The sequence below is a fragment of the Macrobrachium nipponense genome, chromosome 32 (assembly GCF_015104395.2).
Source record: "Macrobrachium nipponense isolate FS-2020 chromosome 32, ASM1510439v2, whole genome shotgun sequence".
Lineage (NCBI taxonomy): Eukaryota > Metazoa > Arthropoda > Malacostraca > Decapoda > Palaemonidae > Macrobrachium > Macrobrachium nipponense.
In genome coordinates, this window is record NC_061094.1 from 3,974,420 (window position 1) to 4,000,109 (window position 25,690).

A 25,690-nucleotide genomic window follows, 5' to 3' on the forward strand; every position below is an offset into this window, starting at 1 on the left:
AAAAACATTTATCATACGTAACTCGCACGTCTTTTAAATAATGGGATGCAAACACAGAGTTGCATCTCCAATAAGTTGTGTCCAAAATGTTCTTTAGTGACATATTTCTTTGGAACGCCACCGAAGTTGCGATTGCTCTAACTTCGTGGGCTCCCACTCTTAGAAGATTAAAAGAATCATCTGGACACTTCTTATGAGCTTCCGTGATAACACTTCTAACAAAGAAGGCTAAAGCGTTCTTGGACATTGCTCTCTTGGGGTCTTTCACTGAGCACCAAAGACCTTTCTGCGAACCCCCCAACTGCTTCTTCCTGTCCAGATAAAATTTTAGAGCTCTAACTGGGCAAAGGGATCTTTCTGCCTCTCTGCCCACCAAACTAGAAAGTCCTTTCACTTCGAAGCTCCTGGGCCAGGGATTCGAAGGGTTTTCATTTTTGGGCCAGCAAAAAGGGACTGAAATGAACAAATTGCGGAGTCTCCTTTGAAGCCAACTCTTGATTCAAGGGCGTGCAACTCACTGATTCTTTTTGCCGTTGCAAGAGAGATCAGAAACAAACACTTTCTAGTGATATTACGGAACGAAGCAGTGTGCAGTGGTTCGAATTCATCTGATGAAAGAAATTTAAGAACCACATCTAAGTTCCAGCTTGGAACCTTAGGTACAAGTGATTTAGCTGTTTCGAATGAACGAATGAGGTCGTGCAAATCCTTATCATTCGTTAGATCTAATCCTCTGTTTCTAAAGACTGCTGAGAGCATACTCCTGTACCCCTTAATAGTTGGTACTGAGAGATGCGACTTTTGTCTAAGAAAACAGAAGGAAATCTGCAATTTTTCGGTCACAGTATGGAGGAGTAATTTTAGTTTATATTTGACAACATCTCCAAAGGTTGTGTGAGAGAGAGAGAGAGAGAGAGAGAGAGAGAGAGAGAGAGAGAGAGAGAGAGAGAGAGAGAGAGAGAGATTGGTGGAAGAATGAATGGGAGTGGTTAGATGGCGGTCGGAAGCATGTCTGTTGTAGCACTCTGTAGGTAGTCAATGGAAGTCTGTACGAGAGTTGTAAACAGTGAGGCGTCTGGTCAAGTCAGTGTTGGTTTTGGCAGCAGTTTTCCTTTGGTGTTTCGTTGTTTGGGTGTGATTTGATAGAATTTGGGGTTGTCAAGTTGTTGTGGCCGTGTGTCCTGTCTGGTGTGGTGAGGTTAAGAGGTTTGTGGTGCATTTTCGGTGTCTGTTAGTGGTGGTTGGGGCAGGGTTGGTTTTGGCGGGTTGTTGTACTGCTGTAAGTCGTGTGGTTGTCGTGTTTTTTCAGGCGGTTGGTGTTCATCTGCATTTAGTCGTTGGGTTATTGAGTTTTTGTGGGGTTGTGGGTCCCGGGTGGTTGATTTGTGTTTGGTTGTCGGCGGTGGTTGTGTGTTGGCTAGCCTATAGCCTATATCCAGTGGACGACAGCACAGCCTAGTCCTAGGTATCAGAAGCCAGCGGTGAGTACCTGTTTGTGTTTTTTGTTCTGTATGTAGGTATTGGGGCAGTTGTCCTGCTGTGTTTTTTTAGTGTTAAGTGGAAAGTGTGATTGAGGGTGGGTTTGATAGCCAGACAGGTTAAGTTTATGTGGGGAGGTTACTTGTTTTTGTGATCCCGCCACATTATTTTTTGGCGCCCGAACAGGGACTGTTGGTGTGGCAGCTGCAGGACAATTGGTCTAGGCTAGTGTGTATGAGTGGTGAGAAAGTTTGAGATGGAAGGATTGAGTGAGGTGGAGAGGCTGAAGGAGGAGTTGAGGTTGGAGAGGGAGTAAGAGGACAATTAGAAGTGGATAATGAGAGGTTGAGGGTTAGAGTGTGAAGGAGCTGAAGAGCGAGTTAGAGGAAATGAGAGGAATGCTAAGGAGTGCAAAAGTGGAAATGAAAGAAGAAGTGAAAAGGAGCAGAAGAAAGAATGGTTGAGAAAATGGATGAAAAATTCTTAGGGATGATGAATGCAGTGCAGGAGATGATGAAGGGGTTCATGGGAGAGGGAGCTGTAGGGGGTAGGCCTACTGGGTCTTGTGATAGGCCAGAAGTGGTAAAGACAGTGGAAGAGCGAGGGGATGAAACTACGAGTGACGAAGGTGACTTGTTTGTGGTAGGTAAAGGGAAGAAGGGAAAGAGACAGGATAAGGATAAACCTGATGAAAGAATAGATAAGGGGGCTGAGGAAAAGAAGACTATTAAGGGAAAGAAGGTTAGGAAGGATGACGGACAGGAGAAAGAACTAATGACGAAACATTGGGGAAAGGCTGAGGAAAAGAAGACGATTAAGGGAAAGAAGGTTAGGAACGGATGACGGACAGGATGAGACTAGGACTGAATACATTGGGGAAAGGGCTGAGAGTGATTTGGATAGCGGTGAGTGGAAACAGGTGGGTAGAAAGAAGGGTAAGAAGAGCGTAATGAGGAGCATGGATGTTAGTATGGAAGTTGATTCCCTATATTCGGACGAGGTTAAGAGGGATCAGCAATGGTAGTAGCGAAAGTGAGAGTGAGCGGGAAGTACGAAAGGCTGTATATGAGAGAGATACCTAGAGTGCACAATACGAGGAATATGGTAGTAGGGACATAGGGGATTTTTTAAGGAATATGAGAGGTATTGTGAGGCAAAGTATGGGAGGGGATATAAGAGAGTCTGGGCAAGAGAGTTGGGTGGCTTTTTGACGGGATTTTTGTTGAACATGTATGGGTAATGATGAGTGTAGGGAATGTGCCGTATGAGAGTGTGAAAGCCAGGATTGTGGAACAGGCGAAGAGGATAAGGAGTAGTGTTAGATATAGGAGAAAACATGGTTTTGATGAGGCAAGAATGAATGTTGGTGAGTCGTTGTCGATGTATGTGTGCAGGTTGGAAACATTGGCCAGGAAAAAAGTTTGGGGACGAAGGGATAAATGAGTGTAAAGAGTTAGTGAGGAAGTTGTTGGCGACTGTGCCTGAGAGTGTGTATGAGTTTGTAAATCTGAAACGTAAGGAGAAAATGCGATGGACGAATGAAAGGTTGTCGTGGAACGACATTTTGGAAATAGTAGAGGATTATGAGTTGGATATGGTGTATGAAAGAGAGTAGAAGTGTTAGTATTAGGACTGAAGTGGCTGATGTTATACCAGAGTTTAAGAGCTATGGGAGGCAGTTTTGGAAGGGCCAAGGCGAATGGCAGAGCGAGTGGTTGATAGGAGCGTTAGAGCCAGTAACGTAAGTATGGTTAGCCCTAAGAGAGATCGGAGTGCAAGCGTTGGAAGATTAGGGTCGGTTAGTCGTGAACGAGAGGCAGCAATGTTACAGATGTGGAAAGCTAGGGCACAGGAAGAATGAATGTCGGTGGGCGTTGGGAGCTTGCTTCGGGTGTGGGCAACAGGGCATTTGGTGAGCGAGTGTAAGGGAAAGAACGATAGGGATGTTAAGTGTTACAGGTGTGGGCAAGTAGGGCATATAGCAAGTGGATGTCGAGGTACTCGTGTGACTGAGGTTTGCGGTAATTGCGGGAAGAATGGGCATTATGCTAGGAGGTGTAAGGAACAGCGGGCAAAATGTGTTGAAGTGTGGAATGGAAGGTCATGTGGCGAGTGTGTAGGCAAAAGAGGATGAGTCAGGTTGGGAGTTCGGGAAACTAGGTACAAAGGGGATTCAGTTGGGTGGGTCCTCGGTGTGCGGTTCAGTAAGAGTGATGCATGTGCGTGAAGGATGTTGCATGAAAAAGGGTTTGGAGGAAGAGCTCATGAATGTATGAGTGTAAAAGTGAGGTGCAAAGGGGTGTGTTTGGTTGCTTTGATTGATACTGGGTGCAGTGTCAGTGTTCTTTTTAAGAATGGTTGTGACAAGTTGCGGAGTGAGTGTGAAATTAGGAAATGTAAAGGGGAGGTACGAGGAATAGGAAATTTTGGGTATTGCCTGTGGTGGGAATGTTGCGTAAAATGTAGAAACGAAGGGGAAGGTAGTGATGGAGGAAGGTGACTTTTATGTGATCGCGGGAATGAGTGATAAGTATGATATGTTGTTAGGATAGGTTCCTGAAGAAGTGTGGGATGGTGGTCCATCGAGCAGGAATATGATTGAGTTGCATAGGAAGGGGAATGTACATGGAGAGTTTTACTTGGATAGGGATGGAGGGGTAAGCAGTAAAATATGGAAGGGAGTGCCGTTGGTTGCGAAAGAGAGTGTAAAAGTGTCACGAGAAGTTGGAGAAGTTGTTAGTGTGAAAGTTGCGTGGCCGATAGTCTTTGGGATTGTCAAAGGTGACAAGTGTGCATATGTGGTTGATGAGGGTGTGGATGCAAACAAGTGGAAAGTAGAGCGAGTGTGCATGTTGGGACGACGGGATTTTGGATATGGAGAATCCTCCCGGGTTTTTGTGGCCTCATTGCTGAGTGTTAGGAAAAGCGAGTGCGGGTATACGGTGAAGGTGATTGTGTGGGGTTGTTGTATAGTTGGTGGATGTGGACGACGAAAGATATGTTGGGGTGCGGCAGGTGATGACAGGTAGCATGAAAGAAAGTGATGAGTGGAAGTATGATGAGTTGAGAGAAAGAATTGGGGTGGATGAAAATGTGGTGATGACGAGAGGGAGCGGTTTGATGCAGATGTTGTGGGATAGGCGGGGTGCGTTGAGTCGGGGTGATGAGGATTTCATTGGGATCTAAGCTCCCAGAGTTCAAGATAGTTTTTGAATGACGATACCCCCATATATCAAGCGTCCCCGACACTTTTCTGCGCCTATTGGCCCGAGAGATTGAGGAACAGTGTGAGGACTTGAGAGAGTGGGAGTGATCGAGAGGAGCGAGAGTGCTTGGAATAGTCCATAGTCCCGTACGCAAGACAGATGGAAGTTTGAGGATGTGTGTGATTACAGGAAGGTGAATGAAGTGGACTGTGAAGGAGCGATTCCCGATGAATGTGGTGTCTGATTGTGTGTATAAAGATGCATGGGATGAGAGTGTTCACAAAATTGGATTTGGTAAGGGGCTATTACCAGATGCCTCTTGAGAAAGGGAGCAGGCATGTTACAGCTTTTTCGAGTGGTAGCTGCCACTATCAATTCAAGAGGTTAAGCTTTGGATTGGCTAATGCGCCTGCTGCCTTCCAGAGGGCGATGAATGTAGTTTTGGCTGGTTTTGATAGAAGGAAGGTGACTGTGTTTATAGATGACGTTTTGATTGCAAGTGAGACTGTTGAGGAGAATGTGGAACTGCTTGAGAAGGTGTTAGAACGGTTGGAAGAGGTTGGAGTGAAAGTGAAGCTGGAGAAGTGTAACGTTGGTTGGCTGGGGAAGTTGGAATTTCTTGGTCAACAATGTAAGTGCGAGTGGTGTAAGGAAGAGTGAAAGTTTGTGGAAAAAGTAAAGGAGTTTCCACGTCCCCGGACCGTGCGGGAGTTAAAGGGTTTTTTGGGTTTGATTGAGTTCGGGAGGAAGTTCGTTAGGGATTGTTCGGGTATAGGGAAGCCGTTGACTGAATGGACCGGGAAGAAAAATTGTACTAAGCTGAGGTGGGATGAGCGAATGGTGGGAGCATTTGAGAGATTGAAAGAGGAGGCTGCTAGGGACGTCACCTTGGCTTTTCCGGACTACAGTGAGGATGCCAGTAAGCTTGAGTTGTATGCTGATGCTAGTAAGTTTAGTATGGGAGGATGCTTGGTGCAGATGCAAGAGGTGAATGGGGGAGGGACAATTGAGAGTGATTGCGTATGTGAGTAAAGCTTTTAATAAAGCAGAGCTTAAGTATTCGGTGGTTGAGAAGGAGCTTGCGGCAATAAGGTTTTGTGTGAAAGCGTTGAAAGTTGAAAGTTTTTGTATGGGGTAAAATTTGTCATAAGGACAGATCATCGGCCGTTGTTTATATGATCAAGAAGGAAAGTGTGAATGCTAGGATTGCGAGGACAATTGAGGATTTGAGTGAGTTTGATTTTAGCTTAGAATATGTGCCGGGGAGTAAAAATGTGGATTGCTTCTGATACGATGTCTAGGATGCATGGTAAGGGACAGTGGTGTTGTGAAAAGTGACTGGGATCCGAATATGGTACCTGAGGGGTTGGTTGTAAAAGAGAGGTTTGAAGGGAATGACAGAATGTGTGAATGTTTGTTTTCAGCATTGAAAACTTGGAAGGTAAGGGTCTGGTTGAAGAGGTACCCGGTAGTGTGAATGAGTTGCGAGTGAAGTTGATGAGTGATGTGCAGAAGGAAGTGGCATGTGCGGAGGAACAAGGTGGGCAGGGAGAAGTGTTGTATGAATTGTTGTCAGCAGTAGCTGAGTTGTTTGGAATAAAAGTGTTGTTGTATTTTGGATGGGACAGACCGGTTGAATATCGAGGAAGGGTGAGTACTGGTAATGAACGTGGGGTTTTGATGATTTCAGTGCGGGGAACGTGGTTGTAATTGGTTGGTTACACAAAAAGGACTGTGAAGGGGATCTGAGTCAGAATTGTGGAAATGGGAGTTAGCTGAGGATGAATGTGATGAGGAGGATTGTGATGTGGATAACCAGGTGAACGTGGTAGTGAATGTGTGTATGCATGGGACTCGAGGGAAAATGGTGACGTTTGTCCAAGTAAATGATAGTGAGTATTGTAGTTTGGTTGACACAGGGGCACAAGTTTCCTTGGTGAGTGGGTCAGTGTGAGTGAACTTGAGAGATGTGATTGGAAGTGAAAACAAAAGGCAGTCTACAAGTGTGGAGAATACATGGGTTAGGACAAGGAAGTGTTTAGTATGGGAAGAGTACGGTTAAAGGTTAGGTTGGGAGATCTTGAGGTAATGCATAACTTTATAGTTATAGGAGAAAATGATAATAGCCATCTTGTTTTTTAATAGGGATAGATTTTTGAGGATCACGATATAGACGTAGATGTAGGAAAATGGAATTCTTAGAAAGGGGGGCAGCAAGTAGCTAGGATTCAAGATGGTAATGTGTTTTGTAGCAAACTTGTGGGTATGATTGATATTGCTAGGATGAGAATGATCTGTTGAGTGAGGAAGAGATTGAGGAAATGCAAAATAAGTGCCTGGAGATAAGTGTGTTGCGACAATGTGTTTTGGGAGGAGTGCGTGTGGAAGACTGGCCATGTGATTGGATGTATATAAGAGGGTTGCTAAACGTTTTGTGGTGTGCAAAACATAGTGTACTTTTTGCATCAGGAAGGGGTGTATGACAAGGAGTGTATGTGCCAGTGTTTTCTGTTGAGTCCAGCTGTGAGTATGTGTTTGTTGGTGCATGATCGGTTTGGGCATATGGGAAAAAATAAGGTTGTGGGAATGCATGAGAGAGAGATTGTATGCTCTGGGTTGAGTAAGATTTGTTGTGGGATGTGGCTGTCACGTGTGAAGACTGTCAGAGGGGAAAGTATCAGAGTGTGCAGCAAGTCCACCTGTGTTGCGATTGCAGATGAAAGAGCCGTTTGAAATGCTTGTGATTGATTGTGTTTCTTTGCCCAGGACTGCGAGAGGACACGTGGGGATGATTGTGATGGTGGATCACATGAGTAAATTTGCTTATGTGGTTCCATCAAAGATAAGAGGAAGTGAAACTGTTGCACGAATGGTGGGTCAAGTGATGTTGCCCATGTGTGTGTGTAAGCCGGCAAAAATGTTGAGTGATAATGGACCTGAGTTTGTGGATGGGAATTTGAAGAAATGTTGAAGGAATGGTGGGTATTGTGCATGTGTATTCTACTCCGTATATGCCCAGTGCGAATGGGTTGGCTGAAAGGACTGTTAGGACGATGACTGAGATTTTGCGAATGATGAGTAAGAGCGACAAGGATTGGGATATGTATGTAGGACGTGCAGTTTGGGTATATAACGCCACACCTGCAGAAGAGTATAGGTATGTCTCCTTGTAAATATGTGTTGAATTTTGAAAGGATTGTCAGACCGCGGTTGGGTCTGTCAGAAGGTGATCGGGATTTGTGGAAGAAAGCGAGTGAAAGGTTTGAGAGTTTTAAGATTGGGGGATAAGGTGTTGAAAGAGGTGGTTGAGGATGGGAAGAATGAATGTGAATAAAGTAAGGGAGAAATTTGAAGGGCCTTCCTTTTTGAGATTTTTGGAAGTGGGACCGAGTGGATTGAGTTTATGTTTTGGGGAAATTGCGAGTAGGTGGGGGACTGGATGAGGTTAGGGGCACACCATAACCAGCTCCGTAAGTGGAGGGAAGTACCACACTATGTTCGGGAGAATGCGATGAGTGAGTGGTTGAGGTGAATAAGGTATGAGCCGACTGTTGGTGAACAAATTGGTCTGGGAGATCGGGACAGTTGGTGTTGGTTGAGTATGGAAGAAAAAAACAGAAGAGTGTGGAGAGAGGAAGTGGAAGGGAAAAGCGTGAACGGCATGGTAAAGGGGTTGGTGGTTAGGGTGCAAACGGTTGATAAAGCGTGTGCTACGGATGACTTTGGGGGAATGGAATGATACTTGTAGTGTATGTGGGTTTGAGTTGACAGGGACAAGTAAGACTTCAGTGAGAAGGAACTGAGTAGTGAGAGGTAGTTGATAGGATGGATAAGTCTTTGCAGGAGTTTGACAGAAGTATGGATGAACTGAGTGGTTTGGTGGCCGAAATAGGGAGATGTTGGAACCAGAGTTGGAAGACATCGGTGAAGTAGTGAATGGAATTTGGGAGGATGGTAGTAAGGGAGATAAATGGGAGTTTGAAAGAAAGTGGTTTGGAAGAAGTGAATGGCGATGTAACTGAAAGAGTGTATGATGGTCCTCAAACAAGATCCAGGGGACCTGCATCTGAGCATCCTTGGGTGTTGCGAAAGGCAATTTAGTGTGGATGTTGTGGAGTGTAAGGAAGATGTTGTCAAATGTAATGGGGAGGTAATATGGAGGAGTAATTTTAGTTTATATTTTGACAACATCTCCAAAGGTTGTTGTGAGAGAGAGAGAGAGAGAGAGAGAGAGAGAGAGAGAGAGAGAGAGAGAGAGAGAGAGAGAGAGAGATTGGTGGAAGAATGAATGGGAGTGGTTAGATGGCGGTCGGAAGCATGTCTGTTTGTAGCACTCTGTAGGTAGTCAATGGAAGTCTGTTACGAGAGTTGTAAACAGTGAGGCGTCTGGTCAAGTCAGTGTTGGTTTTGGCAGCAGTTTTCCTTTGGTGTTTCGTTGTTTGGGTGTGATTTGATAGATTTTGGGGTTGTCAAGTTGTTGTGCGTGTGTCTGTCTGGTTGTGGTGAGGTTAAGAGGTTTGTGGTGCATTTCGGTGTCTGTTAGTGGTGGTTGGGGGGGGCAGGGTTGGTTTTGGCGGGTTGTTGTACTGCTGTAAGTCGTGTGGTTGTCGTGTTTTTCAGGCGGTTGGTGTTCATCTGCATTTAGTCGTTGGTTATTGAGTTTTTTTGTGGGGTGTGGTCCGGGTGGGTTGATTTGTGTTTGGTTTGTCGGCGGTGGTTGTGTGTTTGGCTAGCCTATAGCCTATATCCAGTGGACGACAGCACAGCCTAGTCCTAGGTATCAGAAAAGCCAGCGGTGAGTACCTGTGTTGTGTTTTTTGTTCTGTATGTAAGGTATTTGGGGCAGTTGGGTCCTGCTGTGTTTTTTTAGTGTTAAGCGGAAAGTGTGATTGAGGGTGGGTTTTGATAGCCAGACAGGTTAGTTTATGTGGGGAGGTTACTTGTTTTTGTGATCCCGCCACAACAGAGGTACTGGAAGAGGACAGCTTCTTCGACCTACACCAGTGTTTCTGAAAACTTCCCACTTCGATTGGTACACTCGCCTCGTAGATGATCTGCGGGCTCTAGCAATTGCGTTTGCTGCCTGGCGAGAAAACCCTCTCGCTCTGACAAGTCTTTCGATAGTCGAAAGGCAGTCAGAGCAAGAGCGTGTAGATTTTGATGGTACCTCTCGAAGTGGGGTTGTTTGAGCAGATCTATTCGTTTTTGGAAGAGATCTGGGGAAGTCCACTGTCCATTCCATCACCTCTGTGAACCAAATTTGAGCTGGCCAATACGGAGCGATCAGAGTCATCTTGGTTCCTTCGGATGCCACGAATTTTCTGACTACTTCCCCCAGTATCTTGAACGGGGGAAAAGCGTAAACGTCTATTCCTGACCAGTCCAGGAGAAAGGCGTCTGTTGCATAAGCCCGGGGATCCTCCACCAGGGCACAAAAAATGTATCTATCCGTTTGGAGAGGAATGTGGCGAAAAGATCTATTTGAGGCTTCCCCAAAGGAGCCAAAGGCTCTTGACAGACTTCTGAGTGGAGTGTCCACTCTGTGGGAAGGACCTGGAATCTCCTGCTCAATCTGTCCGCTCTCACATTCCTCTCCCCTTGAACAAACCTTGTTAGGAGAATTACCTTCCTTTGGTTCGCCCAAATCAGTAGATCCCGTGCCAGCTCGTACAGAGCAAAAGAGTGCGTCCCTCCTTGCTTCTTGACATAAGCCAGAGCTGTCGTATTGTCTGAATTTATCTGCACGACTTTTCCTCTGACTAAGTGTTCGAAGCTCTTTAGTGCCCACCGGTGGAATCGCTAAGAGCTCTTTGCAATTTATGTGCCATGACACCTGTTCTGCCGACCAGGTGCATCGACACTTCTCTGGGTCCCAATGTTGCACCCCAGCCCGCCTCCGAGGCGTCTGAAAAAACAATGTCAGGCTTGGGTTCCGTACTTGCAGGGACACTCCTTTGTTTTCCTTTAATGGAACCAACCACCACTTCAAATGATGTTTTATCTCTTCCGAGATTGGAAACGTGTCCGAGAGCTGACCTGTCTTCCAACTCCAACTTCTTCTTAGGAAGAACTGAAGCGGTCGAAGATGTAATCTTTCCTAGAGAAAGAACTGTTCGAGCGAGGAAAGGGTTCCCAGAGGCTCAGCCATTCCCTCGCTGAAGTGCGCTCCTTCCCTAGAAAGTTCGATACTGTGGCACAGCCTTTCTTTATTCTCTCTTGAGATGGAAAAACTCGAAACCCCGAGAATCCATCTGAATCCCCAGATAAACCACGTTCTGGCTGGGGATCATCTGAGGACTTCTCGAGGTTCACGATCAATCCCAAAGACTTTGTCAATTTTCCAGTGTTTGTTCGCAGGTCCTCCAAACACTGCTTTTTGAGACCTGGCTCTGATGAGCCAGTCGTCAGGTACAGGGAGACCTTTATCCCTTTCAAATGTAAGTGCCTTGCTACATTTTTCATCACGTCTGTGAAGACTTGCGGAGCCGTGGACAGGCCGAAACACAGGGCCCTGAACTGATAATTTCTTCCTTCGAACATAAATCGAGGTACTTCCTCGACGAATGGTGGATCGGGATGTGGAAGTATGCGTCCTGAAGGTCTAAGGACACCATCCAATCCCCTTGCCGCAGTGCTGCAAGGACTGAGGCGACGTTTCCATGCTGAACTTCTGTTGTTCGACGAATTTGTTCAGCGCACTTACGTCCAGTACCGGTCTCCATCCCCCCGAGGCTTTTGTTACAAGAAACAAGCGATTGTAAAACCCCGGGGAGTTGCAATCCAGCACAAGTTCTATTGCTCTTTTGTCCCCACATCTGTTCCACCATCTGACGAAGAGTAATCCCTCAGAATAGGGTCCCTGTATCTGGCGGACAATTCCCTCGAGATGTTGTCAAGGAGGAATGTCCTTGAATGGGATGCGATACCCCTTCTTGATAATCGACATCGTCCAAGTGTTGGCTCCTATGTCTTCCCAGGCTTTCGCAAAAATAATAAATAGCCTGGCTCCTACGGGTGTCTGGAGGACAGAATTTTTCACTTCCTTTTCTTAAAGGAACGGAAGGAAGACCTGCCCCTCTTATCGGTTGACTTCCTTCTGGCGATCGGTCTAGTTGGAAGACCTCCTCGAAAGGGCTGTTTCTGAGCTGGGGCGAAGACCAACTTTCTTTTTCCTCACTAGCCACAGGCCTATTCTTCCTTGAGGATTGTCTAAGGAGATCCTGGGTGGCCTTTTCCGTCAGAGAATGCGCGATGTCCTTCACCAACTGTGAGGGAAAAAAGGTTTTCAGAGAGAGGCGCAAACAATAAGGCGGCTCTCTGTGAATGAGAGACGGCCTTCGTGAGGAAAGCACTGCACCGCCCTTTTCTTTAAAACTCCCTTGCACCATATAGAGAGCATACCTCAGCCGATCCATCCTGAACAGCCCTTATCAATGCAGGCGAGGATGCAATTCAGGGTTTCTGGGTCGAGTTGTTCATTTTCTTGAGATTTCTTGGCCAGAACCCCAAGGGACCAATCTAAGAAGTTAAAAACTTCTAAAGTATGAAAAAGTCCCTTGATGAGGTGATCCGTTTCCGAAAGCCCCCATGTAACCTTCGCTGCATTCAAGGCGTGCCTTCTCGACGAATCCACCAAACTCGAGAAGTCTGACTCAGCTGAAACGGACAGAGATAATCCATATCCTCTCCCGTTTCGTACCAAATTCCTCTCCTCCCTGTAAGTTTAGCGGGAGGCATACAAAAGACCGTCCTTCCTAACTCCTTCTTCTTCTTGAACCAGGAGTCAAGAGATTGTAGAGCTCTCCTCATAGAAATGGCAGGCTTCATTTTAAGGAAAGAGGAAGAACTTGAGTGTTTCGTGCTTGAAAACTGGCGAGCGTGGCGAAAGGGGGGGGAGCAGTCTGGCGTCAAAGAGTCTCCATATTCCTCAACAAAAGGGACGAAAAGAACTTTATAATTAGAAGATCCTTCCTTCATTTCGTCCTCCGAGGCATCTTCTGGGTTGATAGGCTCGGAAGGAGAAGGCTCTCTTCTTTCTACTGACTCTTCTCTTACTCTCTTACGAGTGTCAGGCTCTTCATACGAGGAATGCGCCTGGGTGTACAGTAGGAGTATCTCGCCTGGGAGGAGTAACGTGGCTTGGAATACTCCTGGCGCCTGGTAGGCGCAAAGCGCCTCGAATACTCCTGGCTTTCAGTAGGCGCATTTTGTTTAGAATCCTCCTGGCGCGTTGTAGGAGTATTAAGTTCCGAGTACTCCTGGCGCCTGGCAGGCGCAGAGAGCCTCGAATACTCCTGGCTTTTATCAGGCGCATTTTGTTCAGAATACTCCTGGCGCGTGGTAGGAGTATTAAGTTCCGAATACTCCTGGCGCCTGGGAGGAGTATAAGCTTCGGAATACTCCTGGCGCCTGGGAGGAGTAACGCGCCTGGAATACTCCTGGCGCCTGGGAGGAGTAACGCGCCTGGAATACTCCTGGCGCCTGGCAGGCGCAAAGCGCCTCGAATACTCCTGGCTTTTAGTAGGCGCATTTTGTTCAGAATACTCCTGGCGTGTGGTAGGAGTATTAAGTTCCGAATACTCCTGGCGCCTGGGAGGAGTATTAAGTGCAGAGTACTCCTGGCGCCTGTGAGGAGTATAAGCTTCCGAATACTCCTGGCGCCTGAGAGGAGTATTTAGTTCAGAATACTCCTGGCGCCTGGGAGGAGTATCTAGGCCCGACGACTCCTGGTGTCTTGTAGGAGTACGTCGTTCCGAATACTCCTGATCCTTAGCATGCGTCTGATGTTTAGTAGGCGCTTTCCGTCTCACAAGTGCTCTACTCCTAACAGGATCTTCCTCTTCAGCTAACTCTTGGCGCTTGATTGAAAGATCTTGAATCTTGTACTGGCTCGTTGCGTACTCGGAGGTCTGGCTTCTGGTTGGTGCCCTACTCTTGACAGGAGTAGCTTCCTTTCTTACTCTCTCCTGTCTAGCGCACCGCCCCCCCCAGAGATGGCCGCCTGTGCGACAACTCCCCTGAAGGATGCGTCGCGCCTGGCAGGAGATAGGTATTTAGATCTTTTAATAGGAAGCTATCATCCTTCTTACGAGTAGGCTCCTAAACGCGTTCCCTACTAACAAGGCTAATTGCTCTTGCATATTCTTCAAAATTTTCTTGGTTGAGGAATCTTCCGCATTAGGAGGGAGATCTGGAAGGCGCTCTAGGATCTCTTCCAGACCCAGAGTCTGACTGTATTCTCGCCCTCTTTATTACCGAAGGCGCTCCTCCTTCTGAGAAGCGCTCGGGGGACTCGAATTGAGCTCGTGCTCTTTCTTACTCCTCTTCAAAGGACGGGAAGATTCGACTCCTTCCATCCTCTTCTCGGCGAAGGCGAACTCGACGACGAAAAGCACTCTCGAAGGATGCTTTTCCTATAGCGGTCCTTGGCAGTCGATACGATCGATTCTGCCGAAGGGACGCAATGATCGTTGGGGATTCTCCACAACCCCCGTAACGGTTTCTTTCGACTTTCCGGTTCTCCTCCGGGCCAGGGGAGCTTGGAAGAGGTCTAGGCCTGGGAGCGTCGCAGAGACGACCAGACGCCCCCTCCACTACACTGGACACTAATATCACTGCACATTCACTTTCCTTACCTTCCAATGCTGCGACTTTTTCCTGATTTTCTGAAGGGAAGCTCTAAGTTCTGCTATTTCCGAAGCAGAACTAGAGGGATTAGCAAGTTGTGAACGGGCTGAAACAGAATGGTTATTATCATCATAGGAAGAAGCTACAGAGCTAGACAGTAAATCATGAGAGGCAGACATTCTGCGGGTGGGGTTTTATAAGCCGCCCTTCCTCTCTATCTCTTTCTAACTTCTTCAAGTAAGAAGTTAGATTCTTCCACTCTTGTGCACTCAGATTCTCACACTCATTACACCTATTCTCAATCGAACATTCAACCATTCTACACCCCCTACAACTAGTGTGAGGATCTACCGAAGCTTTCGGAATCCTCACCTTACAGCCCTCATTCACACACACTCTGAAACTAACACTAGAATCAGACATATTCACAAATTCCAAAAAACCAAGTCCAAAAAACAGTCCACGATAGCGAATGCCAACAACGATCCAAGTACGTCACCAAATATCAGCGAGAGATGATCAAAAGCTTTGCGAAAAACGAATTCTAGTCAGGAGGAAGTAACAACAATGTTGATACAGCCGGCGACAGAGAGATTATGATTAGAAAACGGGAATAGTTCCTAGCCCTGCCACCCAGAGCAGGGCGGTAGATCACCTGACCTACCTGTAGCGAGTGCCGCGAAATTTGAAATTCTGTCGGGAACGACGGAGTCGATAGCTATGTATATATCTGACAGGTAAGTTGAATGTATGAAAATCTTTATATACCATACTGAGATATGGCTATAACAGTTATACCAAAGACAAAAAATATCTCACATCAATTTTCATGCATTTTTCACCTGTTTCAATATAATAAAATTCATATGCCTACTCCTATACTAACTGCTTGCAAACAAATAGAAAGAAATCTTAGTAAAGATTGTAGGATTGAGATGTATACATTTTATATTTTAACTTTCACCATAGAAAAATCCTCCAAAATGTGATACTTTCAGGTATAATCATTTCTATCTATATGTTCTCTTGAAAAATGATGGAGAAGTGGCAGTGTGAAATTATACAATTTATGCTTGTAAACACTGTATGATTAGCTGGTATGTTACGTACTCTTCAGGGCAACTGAGCTGCTGCTTTGATGCTGTTGCCTAACAACAGTGAAGAAAAAGTGTCATTGGTCAATACTGATTTTCAATAAGAGATACTATAAAATATTGTAATATACAGTACATTGTGAAAAGTTCCATATAAACTATGACAAATCATGATAGATACTCCATAATACATGTAGTGAAGGCCATACAAACCTAACAAAATCACCTGATAATCTTCATTACTTTACCATTATTATTAAGACTGAACATACCTTTCTTTTTCTTCAGCTTTATACCCTCTTGCATCTCAACATCTTTGTGTACTTCTTCTCTTCTTTGTTGCATTTCCTCTTGGCTTAATTTCAAGCACAGATTGCTCCAGAGGACATCTGTTTCCTTAGCCAAATCAAACTCTAAACGCCCATTGGTTATCCTGGCTGTACTTCGATCCACATTGATCATGTGACATAAGAAAGCTTCAAAGATATAGGGTAAAAAACTCACCTATGAATAAAAAACAAAAGGAAAACCAGTTTTCATTATTTTTAAAATGTATAACAAGGAGCAAAATCTTAAGACAGATAAACTAATGACTAAATGGTATCTTGACAAAATTTCCAGCTATTTTTAACTCTTCATTTTGACTTTTTATTTTTGTTTTCCAGTTCTAAACACACTACAGTAAGTAAATGTACTTAACTACAAAATGGTACCGTAATCAGTAATAAACCATGAAAAAATAATCTACAGTAAGCAATAAGGGCCTCTGTGTGATATGCCCCAGTTTTGGGACCCCAGCATCTCAAATTTTAATTTCCATATACTACTATACTATTTTATGTGATTAGCCAAACAGTAGAACACAATTAAAAACTAATTTATCTCACCATTCTTTACCTTATTAGTACTGGTACCTTTTGATGTGTATGAATTTTATAATGTATGTAATACAATACTAACTTACAGCAAGACTACCAAGGAACCAAAAATATCACAAAAAGGGCCTGATGCAAGGTTTTTAGAAAGGAAATGTCCACACAAACAAAGCCTACTTGGAGCTGACAGCTCTGTAATATCATTTACATAGTGACCAAACAATTGCAAACTTGTTTGCCAATAAAAGTATAACAAACCTCAAGCAAAGAAATAAAAAAAAATCACCTGTATTCCTACATGAGCACTATACTAAAATAAAGGTTGATCAATTCCATGGCACTATACCTTGAGATATGAATTGGTTGTAACAATGTCCACATTCTTCGGACTTGTGTGATGAAGATCCAAGGAAAGCAAAATTTTGCCATCTGTCTGGTGCCAGATATAGTCAGAGACGTGAATAGGCATCTCCAAGTGTCATGTAGTAAATCACATAAGCAGTAAAATAAAATGTAGTCGTAGTAGTATCATGAGAAAGATTCAGTAATGCCAGAAGTGACGCTGAAAAGTACGAACACAACTGGCAAAATTTATCCAAATCTCAGGATAGTCAGCTTCAAACCTGTGAAGAAGAAAGGGAGAAAAATATCACAATAGTATATGATTTAAAGCACTGTAAAACATGTTATCACAAATAAAATAACAGAATCTTGTATATAAAACTACGTATTATTGAAGGTCTCTACTTTTCACTTGGGCAGTCCAGGTACTACATTACTGAAACTATTGCCTACAAAATGCAATTCTTCAGCTTATATAAGCCATTTTTTTTATTCCTGTGCAGTATTAATAACATGAAACATTTAGCATAGAGAACAAATGACTACAATAGTAATCAATTTTGTTGTTTCTTCAAAAAATGAAGGTAAGGAGTAACTTTGGGGAAAGTTGACCATGTTAACATCCTTGTGAAGTTACGTACGTTCCTATTACATATTACTATCAGCTAAGTGGCAACCCGTTAAAAATGTAGATGGCTACAAGCCCCACCGCTCCAATACGAAAAGAAGTCCAGTGCAGAAGAACTAAAGAAGAAAAGAATAAAGTACAAGAGAAATAACAGAAAAATAACGATTAAACAATTAATTTATTAAGAATCATGTCAGTCTGATCAACAAAAGACATTTGTAACCATTTTGCACTTCTCAAGTTCAACAATTCAACTAGATGGCTAATGACTAAACATATAATTCTATATTGTGGTAACTTCCAGAAAATGCAAGACCTGAAATAATGTGTATCTAGTATTATCAGGAGGAAGGTACAATCTGGGAAGACCTGAATTTAGAGGATGTTCAGAATTAAGAATTTCATAAAACATGCAAAATGAGCTAAGTGAAAGTGGGTACAAGACAATAATAATAACTTGTGGAACAATTTTTACATGATATAAATAAAGCTGAAAATCAGCCGCCGATGACTAAACGGGAAAAATATCCAAAACATAGCAAAATACGTAAAAGAATAAAAAAATAGCAAAATAAAAGAATAAAAATATTTCTGCAAGATAGAAAGGCCTCCAAAATCTTGACAATTTCTCCATCACTATACAGGCAGTCCCCAGTTATTGGCAGGGGTTCCGTTCTCGGCAGGGTGCTGATAAGTGAAAACCACCTTTAAATGAAACTCTGTGATTTATGGCGCCAATATCAGGTTAATGGCGCTGATAACCAGTTAATAGTGCCTCTGTTAGTTATGCTATAGAGCCATAAATCACCGATTTTATGGTGCTACAAATGCACCGTAAAATCGGATTGCCATTAACCAAGCCCGCAAATAACCAGGGACTGCCTGTACTACCAATTTTTCCAGAAATGAGAGAAAATTAGAATTTCATAATGAGCTGCAGGTATAAAGTGAAACTAACTTTTTCAATGAAGATATGAAACTTATTAACACACTAAGTTTAGTTAGCATTCAACTTCATCCCCCATAATTTACAACAAACAGTGCACTCATTTTAGCTACATCTTTGTTAAAGGTGCAAAAATGACAGGTCTCCAATCAGATGGGATTGAAGTAAACAGAATAAATAAATTACCATATGTACAAGGTTGCAGTCAACAACCGCCCCCCCCCCCCCACCCCCCCCCCACCCATCCGGTAGGAAATCGTATCAAAGGTGAAGTTAGGTTTGAAAAGGTTAGGGTATAACGTATAGATATGTATCAAGTAGCAATTGACCCTTTTGGACAATTGTGGAGTAAGTTCAGGGAGGGAGCTGCTGCCGTAGGATCAAGATCCATAATCCAGTATGAGGTGAGGTTTGGATGTAATCCTTTCAAGTAACAATTTACCAGTAAACAGGATACACAGATGATATATTTTCACTGCACCTTCTCAGATGTTTGCACATACATTTTCTAAATTTTTATCTTATTATTTTATACTTTTGACCATTCCTGCTCTTGCTGTTCACTTGTTTTCTGTTTTCACCCATCAAAAACCCATGTTAGATTTATGATTATGGGAAATAAAAATGCATCAACAATATTGATTAAAAATGCACAGAAAACAAGCCAATCCTAAACAGTCAGGTTGGGAAGGTAGGGCATAGCGACCTATATTTAGATTTGTTTAAGAAAACACAAGATGTATTCCTGTAAATATACATTCCTTGCAATAGAAGCAGTTATGAAAATTGTTGATAAGACATCAAACACCTTTAAATATGAACGGAAAACTTCTTAAAATTCTACATTTTCCTGTAATAAGAAGATTCATAATCTTTTGACTTGCTTCTCTAAATCGTAATTAATTATATTTCCATGATTCTAGAATGATTAATCATAACAATATGACTATGAAGTGAATATTCAGCTGCAGACAAACATTCATAATTCTGAAAAAGATACAAAGATGACAGCACACTACACAGACTTTTAACAACATGAAAATGCCACATTATCTGAATTAACCCCAATTATGATTGGTTAACACTGGCAAACAATACCTCAGTAATCGTAATAACAAATTTTAAAAGTACTTTGTATTAAACAAATCTGAGCCTTTTACATAGAAGTATATTTAAACACAAACTGGAATCAGTCGCAGAAAACTTAGCAACAAGGTAGTTGACTGGTCAAGATGGGGGTGATTGGGAGAGTGTTCCTCACTCACCAACCATTGCACTCACTTTTCCTTTAGCAGCAGGGACTAGGTGGGGTTGCAGAGGTGGGTCTAACATATAAAAGGCTCTTGTTTGTATCTTATATACAAAGCTGACGGTCGGACTATGTATGTACATACTATGTCCTATGTACGTATATGTGCATGTTCGCGATAGATGGCGAAATTACTGGACTGAACTGAACCAAAGTCGGACCATATACGTGGATTTAATAGGGGAAGGTTTATAGCCTGGTTCCATTTTAATCTGGATATCTGGCCCTGCTAACTTCTTTATTATTTTCCATAGAGAAAAATGAAAGCATTGTTCTGATAGAACTTTTCATGAGGATTCCAAATAGTATGCTCTTACTTTTCTTCTGCGATGGAAAATAAAGATGATATTAGGGGATAGTTTTAACAGGGTGCTGTTTAGATCTGAATATCCAGCCATGCTAACTTCTTTAATATTAGTTGTAGAGAAAAAAGAAAACGTTATTCTGACAAGAGTTTTCACAAGGATTCCAAACACGTCATCAAGATTTCCAATCCTTTTATTAATATAATAACTATGAGAGAGAGACTCTTATGATTGTATCTACATTACATTACTAGCAATGCTCACATATTGTTACAAACAAGCACTGAGTGGAGGATGGTTGAGCGAGAGAAAGCCCAAAGGGTGCCATTGGTCTTCAAGAGATATTTGTACTACAGTCTCTGCCTAACACTTATTGTTGTCACATTTTTTCCTTTTTATTTGGAAGATCTCAAACACATGACATGGCACCCTCCTTGATGGTGCCCCGGGCGACAGAGTTGCTGATACTTGAGCCAGCCTTGCCCTATACCAAGCTCTTCCTAAGTAAGAGGTTACTCTCATGCAAAACTTGCCTGGAGAAAAGACAGGCAACTATGTCTTTCCTTTGAAGGACCAAGTTCACTCAATGGTTGTTCTGGTACACCAGAAAGGTAAGGGCCTTACCTCCAGACACCATGAACCCACTAAACATTGCTTCATGTTCTGTGACAAGGGAGGTCATTCATCAGCCGACAGACTGATGAGTCCAATGACAGCATAGTAGCCTCCATAAACTCCAGCACATAGTACCTCCCCTGATGTGAAGGCATCAGGAGAAAGAGTGTGCTATATCTGCTGAAAGGAAGGGAACTTCTCAACCATCAGATCAGGGTATTTACTTGCTCCAAGACACTATGAGCCAACTGAGACAATGGCAACCTAACCAAGGGATGCACCTTGGAGCATTGCCGATGGTCAGCTCAGCAGGTGAGACAATTGGCAGGTAAAAAGCTGAAATTGCCTCCCCAAGGTTATTCTGCTAACAAATAAGGAAAATAATCTTCCTAAAGTGCTGCTCCAACCTTGCCTGTACGGGTTACAGAGAAGCCAGGCCATGAGGTATCACCAGATCCCCTAGGACACGAGTTGCACCTTCTTAAGACAAAGCAGTCACGCCAGATCTCTGCTCCCTGGGCTGTTCTCAATCGTGCACCTAATGAAAAAAGCCTCTTATCAGAGGAAATGTGATGACTCGGCAGAGTTGCTAACTGAATGGAGTTTCAACTTAGATGCTCCAAACCCCTTGCTCCTGGACTCAGTAGCCACCTGGTCAATAGACAAGGGGGGCTATAACAGGCCCTTGCACCATCCCTTCCACCTGCTCAGTGAACCATGCACATGTGGGGTGGAATAGATCAAAGGAGACCTCTCCCTGAAGCAAGAGCACACACATGCTGATTGAGATAGCTGTGTAGGTTCCTTCCAATGGTTTTCTGTAGAAGGTTGAGAAGGAGAACCTACCCTGTTGCCATAACTATAAGCCCTAGACCCAGCCCAAGACAAGTGAGCAGGCTATGCAATTCAGTCCCTCCCTATGCAACTCCTTGCAGGCTCAGGGAGAATGACTGTCTCTTGCAAATGCCCTTCCCAGATCATCCAGCTGACATTAAGCAGAGTTATAAAGACATGCAGACTCTTCCTCATGTAAGCCCAAGAGCTCACGGTAGGATGAGGCAAGAGCAGACTTGAATCTAAGCAAGTTAGCACAACGGCACCAGCTTTGCCAGAGGTACAACAATCACCACCTGATGATACCTCATGCCTTCTTCAAAAAAGAAGAGCATGCAAGAGAAGGCCACCTTGACATCTTCTGCAAGACCACAGACTTTCCCTACTTCATCTTCTGCATGCCTAGGCGGTGGAAGAAAGCCCAGGCACAAGGAGGAGGGAGACAAGTCTGAAAACAACAAGGATGACAAAGAAGGCTGTGCACGCATCTTCCATTTTTTCTTGATGGTCCTACTCACCTTGCGTACTGAAGAGCTTGTTGAGAATGGAACCACAGAAGTCACACCTACCTGAGGATATGTTACAAAAAAGTATTACTGCAACAGAAGGTTCCACCTTTTTTGCAGCAGAAAAAATCAGGGTAGCTGCAGACAGCAAAAGACAAATCAGGAGTAACTGCAAAAGATTTGGCCTACCCTGAGTATACCAGCTCATCCATCTTGCACAGCCTTTCTCGGCAGCTGTGAAAGATGGACTAGCTGGTATACTAGTATGGTCCAGGTAAGCCAGATCTTTCGCAGGCACTGCAACGACAAATATGCATTATGTGTCCCTGAAATGTCATTTTATCAGTTGCTTAAGGAGTACCTCCCTCAGCAGCAGTTTGTCCTCAGACAATAGGGCATGAACAGATTCACCAGGCTTAGTACTATCCCTCCTAGAAAGTGTATTACTAACAGAAGGTGGGAGAGGAATACAATAAGGAGGTAAGAAGGAACTATGTACGGGCAGACTCAGGTAATGGCGGTCCTGTTTTAAAAATCGCCGATTTATGGTGCTATAACAGGCCAAGTTTCAGTTATCGGTGCCATAAGGTGCCGATAATAGAGTTATGGCGCCATAACATACCTAACAGAGGAGCCATTAACTGAAACTTGGCGCCCTATTTGCCATAAATCACCGAGTTTAGCTTAATAGCAGTTTTCACTTATCAGCACCCTGCCAAAAACAGAACCGCCACCAACAACCGGGGACTGCCTGTAGAAGGATTCAAGGGTATTGCTAGGGAAGTCATCAGCCCCAAAAAAGCTAGAGAATGCCTCTTATTCTTTTTCCTTCCCTTCCCAAACCTAATCCATTGAGGCAAATCCTAAGGAGTAGCCTTAGTGCAGGACTTCCCCTGCACGAAACACAATAAGTATTTGAGCCAGTTGTTACAGCAGTATAAACCACCAACAAGAATCGCCAAAAAAGGCAACAAAAGCAAAAATCAAATAACAATGAGCAGGTTACTAATCTAAGTTCTCAACCAAAAGTCAGGGCAGTCTAGAACAGCTCATATGGCAGCTAAAGAAAACAAAGTGTGAGGGTTGGCAAGTGAGGGACACTTTCCCACTCAACCCCCTCTGCACCAGTTAACTACTGAGTTATCCAGTTCTCAGTGACCTATTCCAGCATGTGCTGAAAGGTTTTCGTATAAAAAAGGCTATGATTTGTATTTCCATAAAAACAAATGACTACAGCAATAAAAATAATTTTAAGCTCTTTCTTGAAATTATTTTGATATAAAATTTACCTATTAACCTACCATATATTATACTACTAAGATTATGAAGATACAGGCAGTCCCGGTTATCGGCAGGGTGCCAATAAGCAAGAACCGCCATTAACCAAAACTTAGTGATTTATGGCCCTGATAACCAGTAAATGGTGCCAATATCCAGTTAATGGCACCCATGTTAGGTATGTTATGGCGCCATAACTATTATCGGCACCATAACCAAACCTTGGCAAGTTATGGCGCCATAAATCCCCAATTTTTACGGCGCTAGACAAGTGCCATACAACCAGATTGCCATTAACCCTTAAACGCTGAAGCGGTAAAAAAAAAAAAATGTCTCCCGTGTGCCGGAGGTGTTTCAGCGGAAAAAATATTTTTTTCTAAAAATCACAGCGCGCTTAGTTTTCAAGATTAAGAGTTCATTTTTGGCTCCTTTTTATGTCATTGGCTGAAGTTTAGTATGCAATTATCAGAAATGAAAAAAATTATCATTATCATATATAAATAATGCGATATATGATAGCGCAAAAACGAAATTTCATATATGTATAATTGTATTCAAATCGCGCTGTGCGCAAAACAGTTAAAGGTAACAAGTTACCTTTTTTTTGTTGTAATGTACACTAAATAGCAATCATTTTGGTATATAACACATTGTAAAACGATAAAAGCAACACAGAGAAAATATTATCACAAAATAATGCATGAATTCGTAACGCTCGGACGTAAACAAATATTTTTTTCAAAAATTCACCATAAATCTAAATATTGTCCTAGAGACTTCCAATTTCTTTCAAAATGAAGACAAATAATTGAATATTACTATACTGTAAGAATATTAGCTTACAAATGCAGTTTTCGACCATATCTGACGAGTTAAAGTTGACCGAATGTTGAATTTTTTTTATATATATTTTTATATGCAATTATTTCAAAAATAAGAAAAGCTACAACCTTCAAATATTTTTAGTTTTATTCTACATGAAATTGCGCACATTTTCATATATAAAATTCTATGAAATGCCTAATATGAAACGGAGCAAATATTCCGAGAATGGGACGTACGCATTTCGGAGATTTGTGGCGGAGAATCCGCGCGCGGAGGGAAGGAAAGTTTTTTTTTTTAATTCACCATAAATCTAAATATTGTGCTAGAGACTTCGAATTTGTTTCAAGATGAAGATAAATGATTGAATATTACTAGACTGTAAGAGTTTTAGCTAACAATTGCGTTTTTCGACCATTTCGGTAGAGTCAAAGTTGACCGAACGTGGTTTTTTTTATTTATTGTGATTAATATGCAAATATTTCAAAAATGAGAAAAGCTACAACCTTCAATTATATTTTGTTGTATTCTACATGAAATTGCGCACATTTTCATATATAAAACTTTATGTAACGGCTAATTTAAAATGGTGCAAACATTACCACAATAGCATGTAGGATTTTTTCGGAAGAGTTACCACGCGGACGTAAAGAAAATGTTATTTTTTTCATAAATTCACCATAAATCGAAATATTGTGCTAGAGACTTCCAATTTGTTGCAAAATGAAGGTAAATGCTTGAATATTACTAGAATATAAGCGTTTTAGCTTACAATTGTGTTTTTTTACCATTTCGGTAGAGTCAAAGTTGACCGAAGGTTGAAAATTTGTCACTTATCATTTTTTATATGAAAATATTTCAAAATTGATAAAAGCTACAACCATGGGTTATTTTTAGTTGTATTGTGCATGAAATTGCGCACATTTTCATATATAAAACTTTATGTAACGGCTAATTTAAAATAGTGCAAACATTACCGCAATCGCATGTATGATTTTTTTCGGAAGAGTTACCGTGCGGATGTAAGGAAAAAGTTTTTTCATAAATTCACCATAAATCGAAATATTGTGCTAGAGACTTCCAATTAGTTGCAAAATTAAGGTAAATGATTGAATATTACTAAAATATAAGAGTTTTAGCTTACAATTGCCTTTTTCGACCATTTCGGTAGAGTCAAAGTTGACCGAAGGTTGAAATTTGGGCACTTATCGTTATTTATATGAAAATATCTCAAAACTGATAAAAGCTACAATCATGAGTATTTTTTGTTGTATTTTACATAAAAATGCACACATTTTCATATATAATACTCCATGTAACGGCTAATTTAAAATGGTACAAAAATTATGTCAAAGTGACGAAATAATTTCAGAGATGTGTCACAGATACTTTTTAGTGCGGCAAGAAAGAAATTCGTGCTTGCGCGCCTGCGTAACGATTGTAAACAAAACAACACCTTGATCCGTGAACTCCCAGCATCCCCCAAGGCGCGTGATTCAAGAGTTTTTGACTGGTAGGCCTAAAAGTATTTTTCCGCGAATTTTTTAAAAAAACTTTTGTATGTCGACGTAAAATACGTCCAGTCGGCACCCGAGAGACAAAAAATGTAGACGTAAAATACGTCCAGTCGGCGTTTAAGGGTTAACCGAATCCGCCGATAACCGGGGACTCCCTGTAGCAGCATGCCCAGAGTCGACTATAAACAGGAAAATCCTAGACAATGGACTATAAACATTTTCAGGTACAATAATACCTCAATCTTATGCGATTTGAGTTGCGCAAATTCACAATAGAGCAAACTTCTCATTGGAACCTAACTAATCG

General features: G+C 42.6%; 1 protein-coding gene across 1 annotated transcript in view; it reads right to left on the reverse strand.

The window, feature by feature from the left end:
• Positions 1 to 25,690, reverse strand: part of LOC135207196 (dynein axonemal assembly factor 4-like) — a 72,044-nt gene that overhangs the window by 43,084 nt on the left and 3,270 nt on the right. The window contains exons 2-3 of the mRNA XM_064238767.1: positions 16,628 to 16,904; positions 15,679 to 15,910 (exon numbers count right to left, since the gene is read on the reverse strand). Of these exons, the coding sequence (XP_064094837.1) occupies positions 15,679 to 15,910; positions 16,628 to 16,750 (355 nt within the window). The 5' untranslated portion in view covers positions 16,751 to 16,904. The remainder of the gene's footprint in view (positions 1 to 15,678; positions 15,911 to 16,627; positions 16,905 to 25,690) is intronic.